Raw genomic sequence first — 19,437 nt, forward strand, 5'->3', positions numbered from 1 at the left:
ATGCCGATTATTAGAGTGGCATTGATGAAATGATTGTGATAGTGTAGGACCTGCATGAAGGTGGGGTACCTTGGCAAGCGGTGTGCAGGCTTCCGTGCATTGGCCAATTCACTAACTAAACCCCCATCATTTATTCATTTATCCATAGATGTTGTGAGGATAAGTGAGCTCATTTTGGTGAGTGCTGAACTTTCTGTTTCTATATTTTTGAGTAGGTGGCCATGGGTTACATGCACCCCACCCTATTAGTGGCGAGTGCGGACACTGCACCCCGCTTCTGGGGTGGCGAGTGCTGTGGTTTACTATTTGTTTGTATATATATATATATATATATACACTAGGTGCTTCATCGCGCCCTACGGGCGCTCTTCACACCGTTGCAAGGGGCTACGCCCCCTTAACCCTTGCATGCCTTTCTCGGGTTCAATATTTGTGTTATATGGAGTATTACCTGCATTCCTTTGTTAGTGGTTAAATATTGCACAATGAAAGGGCGTGCGATGGTGAAGGAGGCGCAGCCCCTTGCGACGGCGTGAACAGCACCTGCAGGGCACGATGTACAGAATGTAGCGGGTGCAGGGAGGACTGCGGATGGGGGAGTGTGTGTGTAGATGATGCGGGTGGAGGGGGGGGCAGATGTGGGGGGGGGGCCCGGATGGGGAAGGGTCGGGAGGTGCTACGGATGGGGGAGGGGCAGAGGAGTGGGGGCTGCAGATGGGGGAGGGGTCCAGAGGCACTGCAGGTGGGGGAGGGGCAGGGGTGCCATGGGTGGGAGATGGGCAGGTGCGGGGATGTTGCGGATGGGTGAAAGGTTCCAGAGGTGCTGTGGGATGGGAAGTGGCGGGGGTGGGGTAGGGGGTCTGGAGGCACCATGGGTGGGGGAGAAGCAGGTACAGGTGGTGCGGCAGATGGGGAAGGGGGTCTCGAAGCGCTGCAGGTGGTGGAGGGGCAGGTGTAGGGGTGCCGTGGGAGGGGGAGGGGGGGACCACGGATTGAGGAGGGTGTCTGCAGATGCTGTGGGTGGAGGGGGGGCAGGTGTGGCGGGAGACATATATGGGGGGTGGATGGTGGAGGAGGCCTGGAGGTGCTGTGGGTGGTGGAGGGGCGGGGGAGTGGGAGCCGTGGGTGGTGTAGGGGGTCTGGAGGCACTGCGTATGGGGGAGGGGTGGGGTGCCGCATGTGGTGGAGGGGAAGGTGCGGAGGTGTGGTGCATTGGGGAGGGGTCTGGAGGCGCTGCGGGGACTGTACCTGCCAAAAAGGTAGTTGGAGGGTATGCAGTAACAGGGCCAGGACAGGGGTGACAGGGCCAGAACACGGGTGACAGGGTCAGAACAGGGGTGACGGGGCCAGGACAGGGGTGACGGGACCAGGACAGGGGTGATGGGGCCAGGACAGGGGCAACGGGACAAGGACAGAAATGACAGGGACAGGATAGGGGTGACATGGCCAGGGTAGGGGCGGCAGGACCAGGACAGGGGTGACAGGGCCATTATAGGGTTGACAGGGCAAGCACAGGGGTGACAGGGCCAGGATAGGGGTAACAGGGCCAGCATAAGGGTGAAATGGCCAGGATAAGGGCCAGGATAAGGGTGAAATGGCCAGGATACGGGTGAAAGGGCCAGGATAAGGGTGACAGGGCAAGGCCAGGGGTGACAGGGCAAGGCCAGGGGTGACAGGGACATGACAGAACACAGGGCACGGGAGAGATTGGTATTAGGCACAGAACAGTGGTGACAGACAGATGTGTCTTACCGGAGTCACTGCTGCTGGCTGCTGCTGTTCCACTCCAACCTGTTGGGATCTGCTGCTGGTGGAGACTTGGCATGGCTGACTCTCTCAGGCTGGATTCCTGCTTCCTCTGCCCGTCCGCATCCCTCCCCCCTCCTCAGTCACACACCGCAGACCTCACACAGCTGCCAGGCACTGTGGTAAGGGGAGACTGGGAGTGACTGGTTAGCCCCCAGGAGACGCTGTGGCTGGAGGGAGGAGGGGGTCGTAGCGTGCACGCGGCGCGGGCCTCGCGGCTGCCGGGCACTGTAGAAGGGGGAGACTGGGAGTGACTGGTTAGCTCCCAGGAGATGCTGCGGCTGGAGGGAGGAGGGGGTCGGAGCCTGCAATCAGCGCAGACTTCTGCAGCGCTACCCGCCAGCTAAAGTGTGTGAAGGAGCTGGGCGCACCTCACTGCGGGTGGCAGCGCTGCAGCTAGCGGTGGGGTTGCCGGGGCTGGAGATAATAGAGGCACTATGGAACCTGCACAGCGGCAGGTGCCCCACAAAACTGCATCTAAGAAGCGTGGAGTGTGCCAGAAAGTGACGCTCCTCCGCGCCAGAGAGCCCCTGCTGAGTATGCTGATGTGGGGGGTCAAGCACACAGTGAGCCGGTGCCCGTCTGTCTGTACGGCATACCCCCTCACACAACCCCATACCTCCCCACTGTCCCGATTTTCGCGGGACAGTCCCATTTTTTTGGGTCTGTCCCACCCGTGGCCCGCAGTGTCCCGCGGTGAAGGGGGGTCAGTTGGGAAGATCCTGAACTCGCTGTTCTGCTTAGCAGAACAGCGGTGAATAGATGCGCACAGCGTCTATTTAGTGGAGACAGGAGGAGAGGGGGCATCAGGGGGTACGGATTAAGTGGGGGTTCTGGCAGCAGAGCCGGATTAAGGGGGGAGGGCCAGGGGGTACGTACCGTGGGCCCCACAGTTTTAGGGGCCTCCCTGGCTATAGTAGCTCTGTCCCAGCTCTTAAGCTCCCCGTCCTGCCAGTAACAGCAGCAGCATTGTGCTACAGTCAGCGCACGCTGCTGCGTGTTGGCAGGTCTGTGGTGTTGCAGGGAGGCAGCAGTCTCCCTGCTTTCTTCTGCCTGTGCGGGTGTGTAGGGGGGAGCGACCACCCCCTCTGGATTTACCCCTAGCTGAGGGGCCAAAATCCCATGGAAAAAAATATATCCGGAATTTGCATAAGGGGGTGTGGCCACGCAGCCGCGATTAGGCCACGCCCCCAAACCCACAGCAGGCACAGCAATGAGATAGGGCCCCCCTGCCTCAAGTGCCCTGGGCCCCCCAGACTCATAACCCGCCCCTGGGGGCATGCCAGCAGCTCACAGAGCGCTGGCCATGCCCCCTCACTGACGAAAACGGGGGCCCTCCGGTGAAGCCACGCCCCTTTTCGTTGACCCTGCCCCATTTTCACCGCATGTGGGGCCCTCCTGCCTGAAGAAAGCTGGTAGGTATGCACCCCTGTCTGCCTGAAGAAAGCTGGGAGATATGCACCCCTGCCTGTGCCATGCCCATACCATCTGCTTCTGCTCCTAGTCTCCTATAGATTTGCCCAGATCTGTGACTCATTTGACTAACTCCGCCCAGTGTTGTGACTCCGCCCAGCGTTAGCAAATGAGTCACAAAGTCACAGATCTGGGCTATTATATAGGAGATATATATACATATACATATATATATATATATTTTTTCCTTTTCTTTCTTTTATAATACATACTGTATATATTATACATGCACACCCAGACGGAAACCCCCCTGAGTAAATCCTGCATTTGCCCCTGATGGAGGACTCCTCGCTGCCCTCCGGGCTCCTGGAGATCTGCGTCCTGGTGGGCGGCCCCGTGGAGAAGGTCCGGGAAATAGACAAGGTGTGTGCAGGGTGACTGTGATACTAATGCCACCAGCCTCAGCCAGTCACCTTATTCCGGGGCAACATTCCCCACTGCCTGCTGTCTGCCTTACCTCACTGCATAGTGCCTCATATATCCCTAATTTCCTCTCTGCACAGTGCCTCCATCTGCTCTCTGCGCTCTGCCCCCCTCTGAACTGTGCCCCCCTCTGCACTGTGCCCCCCTCTGCTCTCTGCAAGGTGCCCCCCTCTGTGTTGTGCCCCCCTCTGCTCTCTGCACGGTGTGTCCCCTCTGCGCTGTGCTCCCCTTTGCTCTCTACACAGTGCCTCTCTCTACGCTGTGCCCCCTCTGCTCCCTGCACGGTGTCCCTCTCCATGCTGTGCCCCCCTCTGCTCTCTGTACTGTGCCCCCCTCTGTGCTGTGCTCCCCCTGCATTGTGCCCCCCTCTGAGCTGTGCCCCCCTCTGCACTGAGCCCCCCTCTGCTCTCTGCACGGTGCCCTCCACTGCGCTGTACCCCCTCTCTGCGCTGTTCCCCCCTCTGCTATCTGCATGGTGTGCCCCCTCTGCTCTGTGTCCCCCTCTGCTCTCTGTACATTGCCCTCTCCACGCTGTGCCTTCCTCTGCTCTATGGCCCCCTCTGCTCTTTGCGCAGTACCCCCCTCTTTGCCCTCTGCGCAGTGTCCCCCTCTTTGCCCTCTGTGTAGTGACCCTCTTCTCTCTGCGTAGTGCCCCCCTTCTGCTCTGTGCATGGTGCCCCCCTCTTTGTGCAGTTTCCCTCTCTGCGTAGTGCCCCCCTATGCTATGTGCACGGTGCCCCGCTTTGTGTAGTTTCCCACTCTGTGTAGTGCCCCCCCCCCTCTGCTCTGTGTGCGGTGCCCCCCTCTGCTTACTGAGCAGCAGATAATGACACTAGGGGGTCCATTCATGAAGCAGTGAAAAGCCCCATTTTGCTGCAAACAGGCCTTTTCTCCGCTTCCCTCAATTCACAAAACGGGTTTCTGTGGAGAAGCTTATTATTTCTCCTGCCGGTTCCCTGCTCTGTGCCGGAATCTCATTACCATACAGTTGTATGGTAACTGCAATTCATGTAGCCGCGCCATCTGAGGATGGCGTAGTCTGCACCACACTGACGAAACAGGCACGGATGATGAACTCACCTCTGCTCCTGTCCGCCTCCGTCCCGCAGGCTCTGCCCCTCCCCCCCCCTTTTTAAGGGGGATAATATAATTTTTTATAATTTTTTGTGTCGTCACAATCATGCAGCAGAGCGCTGTGGATAGTGCATCGCTGGGGGCCTCTCTCCAGGGCGATGCCGGGTGTAGGGATCGGGATGACCCTAATCAGTTCAGCGGTGAGCGAGTCAGCGTGTGCACAGAAGTTGTGCCCAGCTGCAGTAACAGCAGCAGCAGCAGCAGTGAAGGAGGCATCGCAGGGTGACGAGATAGCGCTTCGCTTCAGGGACCTGGCAAGCAAAAATGAATTGCGAAAGATAGAGACAAAAAGCACGGACATAAGAATGCGAAGTTTGGTGGTAAGTTAAACCAAATGATCACATTCTTACATGAATAGACCCCTAGGTACTGGAGAGTAACAACTGTGTGATCATTTTAACACCAGCAGCACTTGATATGGGCAGTTACAGATACTTTAAAAACAATATATTGGGGCGCCCGAGTCCCCTAACCCCCTATGACAAAAACAATGGCAGTCCATTCATATACATGGATAGCGGCAGCAACACACATTGCGGATGTCCCAGCACCTATCGTTATCCTCACAAATATGGACCCTGCTTATTCACTGTGAGGAGCTCTGCTAAACAATGCAAGGAGGAGAATGCAGTATTATAGGTCCTGTCTCCTATATATATTAGCCCAGATCTGTGACTGTGTGTATAATGCTGGGCGGAGTCACAACGCTGGGCGGAGTCACAGACATAGAGTCACAGATCTGGCCAAATACCTCTCCACCATCTTCCCGGCCGGCCGCGTCAGCCTCCCCGTGGTTCCCGACTCCTGTGCTGGGGTTAGGAGGGTGGCTGAGCCCGGCCACAGGATGCCATGAGGCGGAGGATGAGGCCACCTCTCGCCATTGCTGCGGGCACTGAGGATCCCCGGATCCCCTCTCCCGAGACTCTGTCAGCTGCCGGGAACGCCCTGCACATGTCACTGCCCAGCGCACTCTCACCTGTCATCTGCTGCAGCCTAGGCGCGACCCCGACTCCGAGCCCCCGCCGCCTTTACCCGGACAGCAGTAGCACTGCCAGCAGCAAGTGTGAGAGAGCGCCACCGGTTCATTACAGAGCTACTACACCCCTACTCCTAACCGCATCCAGTTCACTACTACACCCCACCCCTACCCCACCCGGGACTCACCCGACCCTTCCCCAGCTGCAGCGCCTCCGGAACCCCTCCCCCATCCGCCACAGCCCCGCACCTGCCCCTCCCCCACATCACGCCCGCCACTCACCCACTTGCAGCCGACTCCCCAATTCACGACCCCCACTCCCCCACCCTATCCCACCTGCAGCACCTCCCGACCCCCTCCCCCATCAGCAAACACCCCCCATCCGCCCCTCCCCCAACCATAGCACCTCCGGACACCCTCTCCCATCTGCGGCACCCCCGCAACAGCCCCTCCTCCACCTGCGGCATCCCAGGACCACCTCGCCCATCTGCATCTCCCCCGCACAAGCCACTCCCCCAACCACAGCACCTACTAGGTGATTCATCGTGCCCTGCGTGCGCTGTTCACGCACACCCTTTGTACGCAATATTTCACCACTCACAATATTATGATTGGCGATAATACTCCATATAATAAAAATGTTGCACGCCCAAAGGGCGTGCAAGGGTTGAGGGGGCATAGCCCCTTCCGATGGTGTGAAGAGCACCCGTAGGGCGCGAACAGTCACCTAGTGAGTAAAATAATCTCATGGTACAGAGAACATTTGAACAATAAAACTGAAGTAATTACACAATGCCAACTTTTGTACAGTGGAATGTCACAAGGAACATAAGGCGGGGATCCCGGCGCTCAGCATACCAGTGCCGGGATCCCGACCGCCGGGATACCGACAACTATTTTCCCTCTTGGGGTGTCCACAACACCCCTGGCGGGAGAATAAATAAGCGCCACCGTGCCCGCAAGGGGCTCTTTTGCACTCGCCCAGCTAGCGACATTCCGGCGGTCGGGGCAAGCGTAGTAGACCCGGCATGATATGTGACACTAAGTTTGAAATACATTTATTCATTAAAACAAAACAAAAAAGAAATAGAAAAGAAAGGAATGTATTTTCTCTTAAGCTATGATATGGATGCTCTGGTGAAGCCTGCATCCACTACTTCCACCTTAGTTGACCTTTTGACGTGAAGCCAGAGGCAGAACTCTGGGAGGCAACGGAGTCATCTGCCGCCGGGCTCCTGCTCTGAAGGGGGGCACCTCTCCTCCCATTCTGTGACACCATTGAATTAAGTTAATTGATTTGATAGCTGTCGCTGTCTTTTCATTGGCCGACTTCCTCACTGGTCCCTGCACCTTACAAATCACACCCTCTTTATTATACTGAATATACACATTTTACAAGTGTCATACCCAGTATTAGAAACCATGACCTATTACACTGGAAGCAGACACCTTACTGATGACGCTATTTGCTCCTGTATAGGAAATATGAGAATTTTAACTATATGAAGTTACTTCTCTGACAATTACACGTAACTTCATATAGTTAGAATTCTCATGCTTCCTGTACAGGAGCAAATAGCTCCATCAGTAAAGTGTCTGCTGTTAATGTAACAGGTCATGGGTTCTAATCCTGGGTATGACTGCTAAGAAATGTGTGATTTAAAATAAAAGACAATTAAGTGTATAAATACAGTATAAACATTTTTTTCAGAACACTACACACACACACAAACACACACACAAACACACACTCACAAACACACACTCACACATTTATCTTAATATAGGAAATAGGGGGGCACCAATATTTATCTTGCCTCCGGGCAATTGGGACGAATTTACGCCACTGCGTGAAGCCACTACAATATCTATCTAATCTCACCAAATAGCTTTTGTATCGAGATACAGTAGCTTGAACTCAGCCATTGCTTCCCTCATAAGTTGCAGTATTCATCACAATCTTCAGCAGAAATACATTTACAGGAAGAGCCTCAGGGCCAGTAGACGGATACAAACTGCTGAGACTCCCCGCTGATCCCTTCAATATGACAGTTATACTTTAATCCATCTCTCCTTCCCTAGCATATAGTACAGCTGGCCAGCTAGACATTCATTATCATTAGGGGCTCAAATAAATGAAACAAGACAGGGGAAGATGTATCAAACCATCTAAAGAGTGGAGAAGTTGCCCATAGCAACCTATCAACATCTACAGTACCGATTTTTTTTTTTATGTACTTGATAAATGGTAGTGAAAAGCTGATTGATTGCTATGGGCAACTTCTCCACTTGTTCACTCTTTAGAAGGTTTGACACATCTCCTCCACACATTGTAATTTCCTAAAATCGGATGGATTCATTTGTATTGTTCACATGATATTGGTTCGGTTGCATCATTTATGTAGTGTGATACAGGCACAGCGAGGAACAGACCTCATTATCTTCTGGCTTTGATACCGAAGGTTTCTTGAACCGGTCAAAGGCTCCAAAGCTGGTGGTGCGCTGTAAAGAGAAAAGATGTCATATTAAACAAAATTCTACGATGACAGAGATGGGGAAATTAAGATATAATAAAGGCAGACGCAGAAGACAAACCAACAGCAACCTCCATGGCTCAATAATGAGATACTACCAAAACTAACCATGAGAAAGTATCTTCTAACTGCGAAGATTATTTTCTAGACATGGTGGGTGAATTTTATCTCCAGTTTAAAACCACAAAGGGCGGTATCCCACTAGCAGCGCAAATATGGTTATTTTAGCCCGATGGTCATTATCAGGCTATCCAAGTATTGCCTGTTTTGTTTAGTTTTTTGCCGAAAAATGTCCAGTTTTTAAGCAAAAACACATGGGATCCGGGATATGTTCCCAGACCCATGCGTTTTCGTGAAAGAATGGGTCTCTAAGGCCTGGTTATCAGAGACTATGCACATGAAACATAATCACAGATAAGTGCCAGCTTGTGAGGGCAAATTGAATAGCCCCCAGGGGATCCAGTTGCAGTGGTAATTTACCACTGCTACTTGGATACCCCCTTAATATTTGATGCAAATGTAAGAGATGTAGTCAAAAAGTTGACAGTGATGCTGTTTACCTTGTAATGTATACGGAAGACTGCCAACATGGTGCTAATGTTATTTAAAGTGTGTTAACCATGACGACATTATAACTTTAAACATTATAGTAAAGAATCACATTTAAAGTTAAAATGCTCACATGGTTGACATGCCTTAAATAACATTAGTTCCACGTTGGTATTCTCCCATTGGCATTACACTGTCAACATTTTGACTGCCGATAGCTTAAGTGTCGACAAATTGTATGTATCCCATATACAGTACATATACCATCCATTTTAAGGACAATTTACCTCCAGTTTAGATTTACTGAAACTCTTAAAAAGGAAAAGGAAAAGCGCTGTGCATCAGAGCCACCCTAGGCATAGGCAAACTAAGCAAATGCCTAGGGCATTTGGAATGCCTAGGGGCACATGCACATTCTGCTGATTAAAATTATATGCGGAATGCCTATATTCTGTGTGTGACTGTAGCTGTATCTCCAGCCGAAATGCTACGTTACAGCGTATTCCGGGAGATCACTGTAATGTAGCATTTCGTATGCAGATACAGCCACAGTCGCACACAGAATATAGGCATGCCGAATATCATTTTAATCAGCAGAAGCTGCTTATGCATCCTAGTCACATAGCAATGAAAATAATACACATTTTCTGCAAAAAAGGCGCCCAACATTAACAGAGCTGTACGGGAGCTGCATGGCATATTGAGGCAAGATGTATGAGGACACATCTGTATCCAAGCAGAGGCAAAGGTCACAGTGTTAGTGGCCGTGTAAGTGCTGAGTGTGGGTTGGTTCTTTGTGCAATAGTGTTCGGCTTATGTGTAAGGGGCATTATGTGTGTCATGTCACGTGTATAAATGCATTAATAATATAATATACGACGTGTAAGGGGCATTATGTTTGTCATTATGTGTATAAGGGCATTAATAAAGGTTGACATAATGTGTAAGGGGCATTATGTTTAAGGACAATAATGTGTGTCATATGTGTAAGGGGCATTACTGTGTGGTATGTGTATAAAGGCATTACTAATGTGTGGCATTATGTGTATAAGGTGCTCTAGTGTGTGGTGTAATGTATAGAAAAGGCACTACTGTGTGATCTAATGTGAATAAAGAGCAATACAGTATGGTGTGGTGTAATTTGAATAAGGATCAATTCAGTGTGATGTAATGTGAATAGGGAGCACTACTGTGATTAGTAATGTATATAAGTTTAAGTGGTACTACTGTGTGATGTAACGTGATGAAGGGACACTATTGTATGATATAATGTGAATAAAGTTGCATCACTGTGTGGCGTAATTTGAATTGGGGGTACTATTGTGTGGCCATGTCCCTTCCCAAAACAACACGCCCCTTTTTGGGCTGCGCGCCGAATGTGTGCACTGTTCCTTTTTAAAATATAGGGGGTAGGAGCACCAAAATGAGGACTGCTATGACGGAGGGGTGATGGTGATGGGAAAGGGATGCAGGGTCAAAGGCGTAACTTACAGCGGTGCTAGGGGGCACCAGCCAAAATTTTGCCTAGGGCATCATATTGATTAGGGCCGGCTCTGTTGTCCATAATGACCAATCAGAATCTTGCTATATTTATGTAGAACACTGTAGAAAATTATAGATAGAACCTGATCTATTTTTCTTTTTTAGTGAGTAAATCTACCCCTATATGACAAGAGAGCAAATTATTCCTGGAAATTACGTAAAAGCATCATAAATTAAAATTTTAAACATAATTAGGTGAAAATTATAAAAATGATTGACGTTAGGAGAATGTTGTATTTATTTGTTTATTTTACTTGTTTTAATTGTTAGATTTAGTAGAGTAACATTGAAAAACACACGGCTAACTGTAATAGCCTTTGAGTTCCGGAGGTGCGGGACTTTTATGCCCGTTTTTTTTAAAGCACCAATCATTTACAAGGCAAAATCAACCTGCCATTTTATTGAATTTTGGTTCAACCTCTGGTGCATTTTAAAGGCTCTGAATGTAAGAAAGGGTTTACAATTGTAGGCTAATACCCCGTTCACACTGTACTAAAAACCAGGTATCAACCCGGTATTCTGCCGGGTCGATGCGGGTCGCTGTGCAGTGTGAATGGGTCACTGCTGAATTCCCGGGTCGCCTAGCCCGGTAATTTAAACCGGGAATAAAGAAGGGTTATTCCGGGTCATGCGTAGTGTCAACGGGTTACACAGGTCGATGCGACCCATCACCCATTCACAGCATAGGGAGAGGCAGCACTGGAAGGCAAGGCTTCCTTCCTCTGGTATTGGCACCCCTCCACTTCACCCTCAGGTATTTTAATTAGCTGGGTTCCTGCATTTCAGCTCACACATTGATAAGACCCTATTTAGAGGTAATTCCTGGATAAATGTATAGAATGTGATAGTATTAGGAATGATGGGGACCCATGTGATGAAGTCACCTGGCTGTGGTACATGGGCCCTCATATTTGCGCATATGTGTGCTAAGAACTTTAGTTATACTTCATGTTAATTGTGAGGGTTTATTTAAATTATTTTTACTATCAGTGGTGGTCATTCCGAGTTGTTCGCTCGCAAGCTGCTTTTAGCAGCTTTGCACACGCTAAGCCGCCGCCTACTGGGAGTGAATCTTAGCTTCTTAAAATTGCGAACGAAAGATTCGCAATATTGCGAAAAGACTTCTCTGTGCAGTTTCTGAGTAGCTCGAGACTTACTCTGCCAGTGCGATCAGTTCAGTGCTTGTCGTTCCTGGTTTGACGTCACAAACACACCCAGCGTTCGCCCAGACACTCCTCCGTTTCTCCAGCCACTCCCGCGTTTTTCCCAGAAACGGTAGCGTTTTTTCACACACACCCATAAAACGGCCAGTTTCCGCCCAGAAACACCCACTTCCTGTCAATCACATTACGATCACCAGAACGAAGAAAAAACCGTGAGTAAAATTCCTAACTGCATAGCAAATTTACTTGGCGCAGTCGCAGTGTGGACATTGCGCATGCGCACTATGCGGAAAATCGCTGCGATGCGAAGAAATTTACAGAGCGAACAACTCGGAATGACCCCCAGTGTTCTTAGTACTAGGAGTGTGCATCTGCATTTATTAAAGTTGCTAAAATCAACCGTGTAACACAGGTAACTGCCTCCAATACTTTGCTTATGGCCACTAACAGCCTTTTATATTGTCTTGCTTAATTATTTGCCATTTTTTGGGGGATTCAGGATGATTTGCAATTCCTAATTGACTTACATGGGTAACAGTAACCTGCATGAGGCCTAATTCAGATGCAGTCGCAGAGCGGCTAATGTATGCAGATCGGTTAATGTTTTCTTACTGCGCATGCATCTGAGTAGCAGTGCGCCCGACCAGCGAGTGAGTTGCGATGGCGGTCGCACCGAATAATTGATTGCTGAGTGACAGGAAGACAGCGTTTGGGGATGGTAATGGAGAGGTTTGGGAAAACGCAGTTCAGACGCATTTTCTGGGCGTGCATAAATTAGCAGTTGCGATCCTACTTACTTCTGGGGAGCTCTCCGCATCCCTGGAAAGCAGCTCAGCCTGCGCATGTACAGAGGCACTCAGACTCTACGATTTGCGAGGATGGTACAGATGTGTCAGCAATTACACGCCGTCGGAAGGAAATTATGCAACAGCAGTGGTCTTACCTATGCTCAGTTTAGTTTCTGACCATATTAGCATATAATCGCAATTGCGTACGACAAAAGACAGCAACAGCATGGTTCACAAGAACAATTACATGTGAGTTAGGCCCTTGATGAAAACATTCTGCAAAGTGTGTCTTAATATAATATTGGACTTCACACTATGGAAGTCGCAGATCATTGAATTTGGCCCCTTGGCTCTTGTGTACCCTCTTGGTTTTCCAGCTTTGAGCAGTGCTGCAAATAGGGATGATGGGGGTCATTTCGACCCGATCGCTCGCTGCAGTTTGTCACAGTGCAGCGATCGGGTCGGAAATGCGCATGCGCCATTGCCGCAGTGCGCCAGCGCATGGCACCCATCGTTGCCTAGCGATCGTTAAGCCGCCGTTTAGGGGGAGCGGTCCGGCCACGCCTGGGGGGACGGGCCGTGGCGGCTGCTTGACGTCACACGCAGCCGCTGCGGGCCGGGGAACGACGAGTAGCTCCCGGCCAGCACGCTAAAGCTGCGCTGGTCTGGAGCTACGCTTGAAGTGCAAAGGCATCGCCGCTGTGCGATGCCTTTGCACTTCTGTGGGGGGGCTGGCACTGACATGTGGGGCGGACTAGCCCTGTGCTGGGCGTCCCCCCGCATGTCAGCGTGAATGATCGTAGCTGTGCTAAATTTAGCACAGCTACGATCAACTCGGAATGACTCCCGATGACAATTGAGCCCCAAAGATCCCCGTGCCTGCTTACACTTGCTACTGTCCCACCGCTAACACTATTGGTGTCCCCCTTTGCTGGACAAAACCACGCACTGTCCCAGTTTATGACCACGCAGCGGCACTCTCATTCCTCTGGTTCCACGCCCGCACTTTGCAAATGACTCCCATAGTCTTAATACAAAAAAAATACATTCACAAAATAAACTATATACCATAACTATGCAGTCAACATTTCATATTGTTTTTATTTTACCATTATGTCAGATTACCAAATCCTAAGTAATGCTTAAAGCTGGCACACAGAGTTGCAGAGGGGGCTAATCCGAACTCATTATCTTTAACACTGTCACACTTGCTTCTGATTTTGTTCCTGATGGCCTCGGAAAAAGACTGAAGTAGCATTTGATGTGTCAGCAAGCCATCACACTTGGCAAACATCTCAAGAAACAGGGCTGAAAAACACCCTTGTTCTGGGATTAGAATCTCGCCGTAGTCTTATTTTGCAGCAGGTTCTGTTTTAAGACACTGAAAACAGCACCAGCCTCTGTATCAGAGGTCTTGAACAAAGTAAAAAAAAAAAAAGAAAAGGCCACTACCAGATTAGTTTATTTGATGTATCACTTTGATTCATCTAGTTAATGATCAGAGCAGAACACAGCCCTTGGCGCTGTTTTGTTTCTGCAAGCCTCCCTCCAGCTACGTCCTGCCATTAATTCACTGGCATGTGCCAACTCAGCATATCAAGGTCATTCTTGTCTTTCAAGGGGAACCTTTGGAGACATAATAAAACTGACAGAAAGTTCTTTTTTTTTTTTTTTTTGCATGCTTTATGTTTTCTGAGTTCACCGGTAGCAGTTAATATCAGTAAGCTTATAGACTTTGTGATCCTTCTGCTTTCAGTTTTTTTTCCTCTATTTTTTTTAATATTTTTTGGAAGATACATTTTTTGAAGATAAAATAGTGACAGATTTATGCAACGTTGCTAGGAAATATGTAATCTGCAATAAGTTTGAAGTGCACAATGTCTATTTTCCAAAATACCACTTTGCTGCCCTTGCAGATTGAAATTATTAAATTGTTTACTCGTATATTTGGCTTTTTTTATTCATTGCTGGGCAAACTGATAAAATACATCTAACTTATTGCATTCTGTAAATGTTTTAGAGTAAAGGCCCCTATCCACTAGTGAGACATATCTGAACTGAAAATCGGATCCGATTTTCCCCCGACCTTCCCGGCAGCTTCCCGGAGTCCTGCGATTACGGTTTACAACTGAGTGTTTTTTTTACATCTGATGAATCGCATCCGATTGTGTACAAATGCACATCTTCTCCTCCGATTGCGATAAATATTCATGCTAGCCATGCCGATCTGCGACTCCGATCCGAGGAGCACAGGAACGCGCCTTGGATTGGAGTCGGAGGAAAATGACATGCGATGTGACACTTTTCATCCGATTCATCAAACAGAAAGCTCGGAATTGCACTAGTGGATGGGGGCCTTAATTATGAATTGAAATAGGGAGTCCGACATCAGTTTTTGCTGTTTTTGGACCAGGTGACCAGGTACCCGAGGCCTGGATTGTTTATGATAAAACTATTTACCAGCTCGTCAAAACTACGGAACAGCATAACAGTAATGTCTGCGCCGGCTGCTGTGCGCGCCCAAATGAAGCAACACTTGAATTGCTCCGTCGGGCACCATCTAGTGGCTGCCGGCGTGCAAATCATTTGAATTCCCCCATAGAGGTGAGGAGCTGCGTTAGCCATTTAGTGTATAGGATGCTATCCGATCTTCTTTGTTATATTATTATTATGCTTGCTTGTGATGTGATCCATTGTTTCTTATGTATGTTACTTTGCTCCAAGACAACAGTCAATACAGATATTCACTATAGGTAAAGCTGGGTACACACCGGGACAACGGGGATGCGTTCCAACACTGGAACTGGTACACACTGGGGAGATGTTAATGAAGGACGGAACCAGGAGCGGTTCTTGGTGCGGGCAAGCAGTGCCTTTGCCCGGGGTGCTACGGCCTGGGGGTGCGGCCGCAGTCACCCCGCAGGCACCGCTGCCTACCCGCACCCCACTCCACGGCTGCAGCAGACGCCGTGGGCTGTGAGGGCGTCCGCTGCAGCCGGCTCCAGGGACAGACACTAGAGGTCAGTATTGACCTCTAGTGTCAGTGCGCCGCTGCTATGGGAGAGACGTCATGACGTCTCTCCCATAGAGAGGAGCCAGCGGCCAGACGGAGCAGCAGCAGCAGCGATCGGGTAGCAGGAGCGGGGCAGTGGTAAGTATTGTTTTTTTTTTTTTGTGTGTGTGCACAACTACTGGGGGCAAAGAAACGGGGCACAACTACTGGGGGCAAACAAAGAGGGGGCACAACTGCTGGGGGCAAAGAAACGGGGCACAACTACTGGGGGCAAAGAAAGAGGGGGCACAACTACTGGGGCAAAGAAACGGGGCGCAACTACTGGGGCAAACAAAAAGGGGGCACAACTTCTGGGGGCAAAGAAACGGGGCACAACTACTGGGGGCAAAGAAAGAGGGGGCACAACTACTGGGGCAAAGAAACGGGGCACAACTACTGGGGGCAAATAAAGAGGGGGCACAACTGCTGGGGGCAAAGAAACGGGGCACAACTACTGGGGGCAAACAAAGAGGGGGCACAACTGCTGGGGGCAAAGAAACGGGGCACAACTACTGGGGCAAACAAAGAGGGGGCACAACTGCTGGGGGCAAAGAAACGGGGCACAACTACTGGGGGCAAAGAAAGAGGGGGCACAACTACTGGGGGCAAAGAAAGAAGGGGCACAACTACTGGGGGCAAAGCAACAGGACATAACTACTGGGGACAAAGCAACAGGGGGCACAACTACCGGGGGCAAAGCAACAGGGGGCACATCTACTGGGGGCACAACTACTTGGGGCAAATCTGGGGGCACAGCTACTGGGAGCATAACTGTGGCCACGCCACTCCCCTATGAGGCCACTCCCCTATTTTGTTTTGCGCGCACAAACTGTTTTGCCGCAGGGGGGGGGGGGGAGCCAGTGTAAATTTTCGCACTGGGCGCCACTAGGTGTAGAACCGGCCCTGGACGGAACGACCATGTTTTATGCTCACACTTAACTATATCTCGGGCCTGGCTGCACAAATTTACATCAGCTATACAGAGGTGGCTGAACAAAATTTTGGGGTGAAATGAGGTGAATGCGTTCCAACACTGGAACTGGTACACACTGGGGAGATGTTAATGAAGGACGGAACCAGGTGCGGTTCTTGGTGCGGGCAAGCAGTGCCTTTGCCCGGGGTGCTACGGCCTGGTGGTGCGGCCGCAGTCACCCCGCAGGCACCGCTGCCTACCCGCACCCCACTCCACGGCTGCAGCAGATGCCGTGGGCTGTGTGGGCGTCCGCTGCAGCCGGCTCCAGGGACATACACTAGAGGTCAGTATTGACCTCTAGTGTCAGTTCGGCGCTGCTATGGGAGAGACGTCATGACGTCTCTCCCATAGAGAGGAGCCAGCGGCCAGACGGAGCAGCAGCTGCAGCGATCGGGAAGCAGGAGCGGGGCAGTGGTAAGTATTGTTTTTTTTTATTTTTTTGTGTGTGCGCACAACTACTGGGGGCAAAGAAACGGGGCACAACTACTGGGGGCAAACAAAGAGGGGGCACAACTGCTGCGGGCAAACAAAGAGGGGGCACAACTGCTGCGGGCAAAGAAACGGGGCACAACTACTGGGGCAAAGAAAGAGGGGGCACAACTACTGGGTGCAAAGCAACAGGGGCACAACTACTGGGGGCAAAGCAACAGGGCATAACTACTGGGGACAAAGCAACAGGGGGCACAACTACCGGGGACACAACTTCCGGGGGCAAAGCAACAGAGGGCACATCTACTGGGGGCACAACTACTTGGGGCAAATCTGGGGGCACAGCTACTGGGAGCATAACTGTGGCCACGCCCCTCCCCTATGAGGCTACTCCCCTATTTTGTTTTGCGCGCACAAACTGTTTTGCCGCGGGAGGGGGGGGGGGAGCCAGTGGAAATTTTCGCACTGGGCGCCACTAGGTGTAGAACCGGCCCTGGACGGAACGACCATGTTTTATGCTCACACTTAACTATATCTCGGGCTTGGCTGCACAAATTTACATCAGCTATACAGAGGTGGCTGAACAAAATTTTGGGGTGAAATGAGGTGAAATGTTAATGTAAGTCATGTTGGAAATGATGTGTGTGCGGGTGTTTATATTGCACAGTTATATAGACACGCCAGTGAATGACTCAAACTATGAACAGCCCAGTTACTTAACCAGTAGTATTGGTTTATTGAAAGAGAGCAGGTACAGCCGTACTCACTGTTACATGTACACTGGTGATGGAGTGGAGAGTGTATACTGCAAACGGGTAGTGGTGTAGAGATGCTGGAACAGCTTTATACTTTGTAAGTATTAATCAGGTTTTTCATAGGAGCTAAGCAGGAGATTTCTGCCTTACACCATATCACTCTATACAGTCTCAAGATGGCTCAGTAGAGATCTCGGTGGCCATTTTGGGATAGGGCACGAAGCCTCCCTGGAGAATAGGAAGACCGGAGTTTGCACAGTAGTTTACTACTCTTTTATCAGGCCACTCCCTTGTCTCTCCCCAATCAGCTCTCTCCATCTATCCAAACTGTGTCATCTAAAATGTTATTGAAGATAAGGAAAATATAAAGTACAGAACATTCTCTTATTTACCCTTAAACATTGAATAAAAATAAAATAACTGAAAGTAATTTTTAATTTTACTTAATTTCAACAGAAATAGTCATATTTGCGTAATCACAATTAACGCAGTATCTCTGCCCAAAAATTGGTTGTAGGCTCTTACATTAGAGAGCCGGAAGAACTTTCATTTTATAACATGGAAAAGGAAATATACTGATATTAATGGTTAATTATTTCATTTGAAGGACTGTACAAAAAAAAGACAAGTGAATGGCCTGCCATGGTGCCACCTCTTGCTTATGTGGTCAGTGTAAATTAGCATTAAAGGAAACAGGAAACCTAAGTCTGAGATGCACATACAGTAAGGTGAACATAATACCAGATGCCAGTGGTAAATGTGACTATAGGTCTGTCCACTCGCCAGATCTATGCCCCACTTCTCCATCCACAGGAGCAGCAGACACCACAACGCAACTCGAATTGTTACCTCCATATTGTTACCCTGAAACACCCAATGCCCAAGCAGGAGGGCTGCACTGCCATTGGTAAAGGTGCTAAGGTATCTCCAGGGTATACGCCTGCCCTAAATAGTACAGCAAGAACTGCAATATTAAGCTAGTATTTGTAGGAAATAGTGATTGGATGATGGATATTAGGATATATTTAAACCAGTCTGCATTGATTACAAGAAAACTGGACCCTAATTTGCAGTCACATGTACATATTCAATAAAATAAAGACTGTCAATTAGCTAAGAGCAGGTGATCTCACTGAGTTGGTTGTCCATTTGGCATCTAGCCCAGAGACACACATTGTGCTGTTCACAGACAGGGATGACTGAATCTGTCAAGTGCTCCTTGATGGACTGATGGAGCAGGACAGGATGCTTCTATCCAAGCTCTATTGAAGTGGCCTGGGTGAGTTAGAACCACCACTGTAGCAGGACACTGCCATGCCCTGGATTGGTCCTCACCGCCCTCCCCTCCCAGCACATGTGATGTCATGATGTCACAGAAGAAAGGGCACAGGAGCAGGAGGGTTCTGGGTGCATCCACAAGCTGGAGACAAATTCCTGGCAGGGCAGTGATGTTGCACATCCAGTGGCCATGGCCCTTGGCAGCAGCAGCTATCACACGTTCCTAGTTGGGGCACTGGTTAGACCCCCTCTGCTGTGGTCACCCTCCCACTCTTCACAGGTGTGCCAAGACATCAGGTGAGCATCAGTACTGGGAGTGTGGCCACATGTGGGGGCACTGTGATACCTCAAGCACAAGTACTTTGCAGTTTGCACCTGTCTCCCAATCTCTCTGTATACCCCTCCTTATTTGAAGCATAAAGGGAGCAGGTTAGAACAGGTGAAAATGAGCGTGAATAATATTTAATTATTCTGCCTTCATCTTCATCTAAAATGTACAGTATATTGTAATCTGGGGAGGCATTCAATATGCCGGCTGTCAGGATCCCGGCACTCAGCATAC

At 49.9% G+C, this 19,437-nt stretch overlaps 1 protein-coding gene across 4 annotated transcripts in view; it reads right to left on the bottom strand.

Annotated features, from left to right (window-relative positions):
• The window catches only part of SAMSN1 (SAM domain, SH3 domain and nuclear localization signals 1), a 155,505-nt gene that overhangs the window by 66,217 nt on the left and 69,851 nt on the right, over positions 1 to 19,437 (bottom strand). For 2 of the 4 annotated variants that reach the window (XM_063956344.1, XM_063956345.1), the window contains one exon: positions 8,246 to 8,314. In XM_063956344.1, coding sequence (XP_063812414.1) covers positions 8,246 to 8,314 — 69 coding nt within the window. Of the gene's footprint in view, positions 1 to 1,752; positions 3,766 to 4,782; positions 5,077 to 8,245; positions 8,315 to 19,437 lie in introns of those variants that run through there. The other 2 variants (XM_063956346.1, XM_063956347.1) reach the window with 2 other exon arrangements.

The sequence above is a fragment of the Pseudophryne corroboree genome, chromosome 2 (assembly GCF_028390025.1).
Source record: "Pseudophryne corroboree isolate aPseCor3 chromosome 2, aPseCor3.hap2, whole genome shotgun sequence".
In the NCBI taxonomy this organism is placed as follows: domain Eukaryota; kingdom Metazoa; phylum Chordata; class Amphibia; order Anura; family Myobatrachidae; genus Pseudophryne; species Pseudophryne corroboree.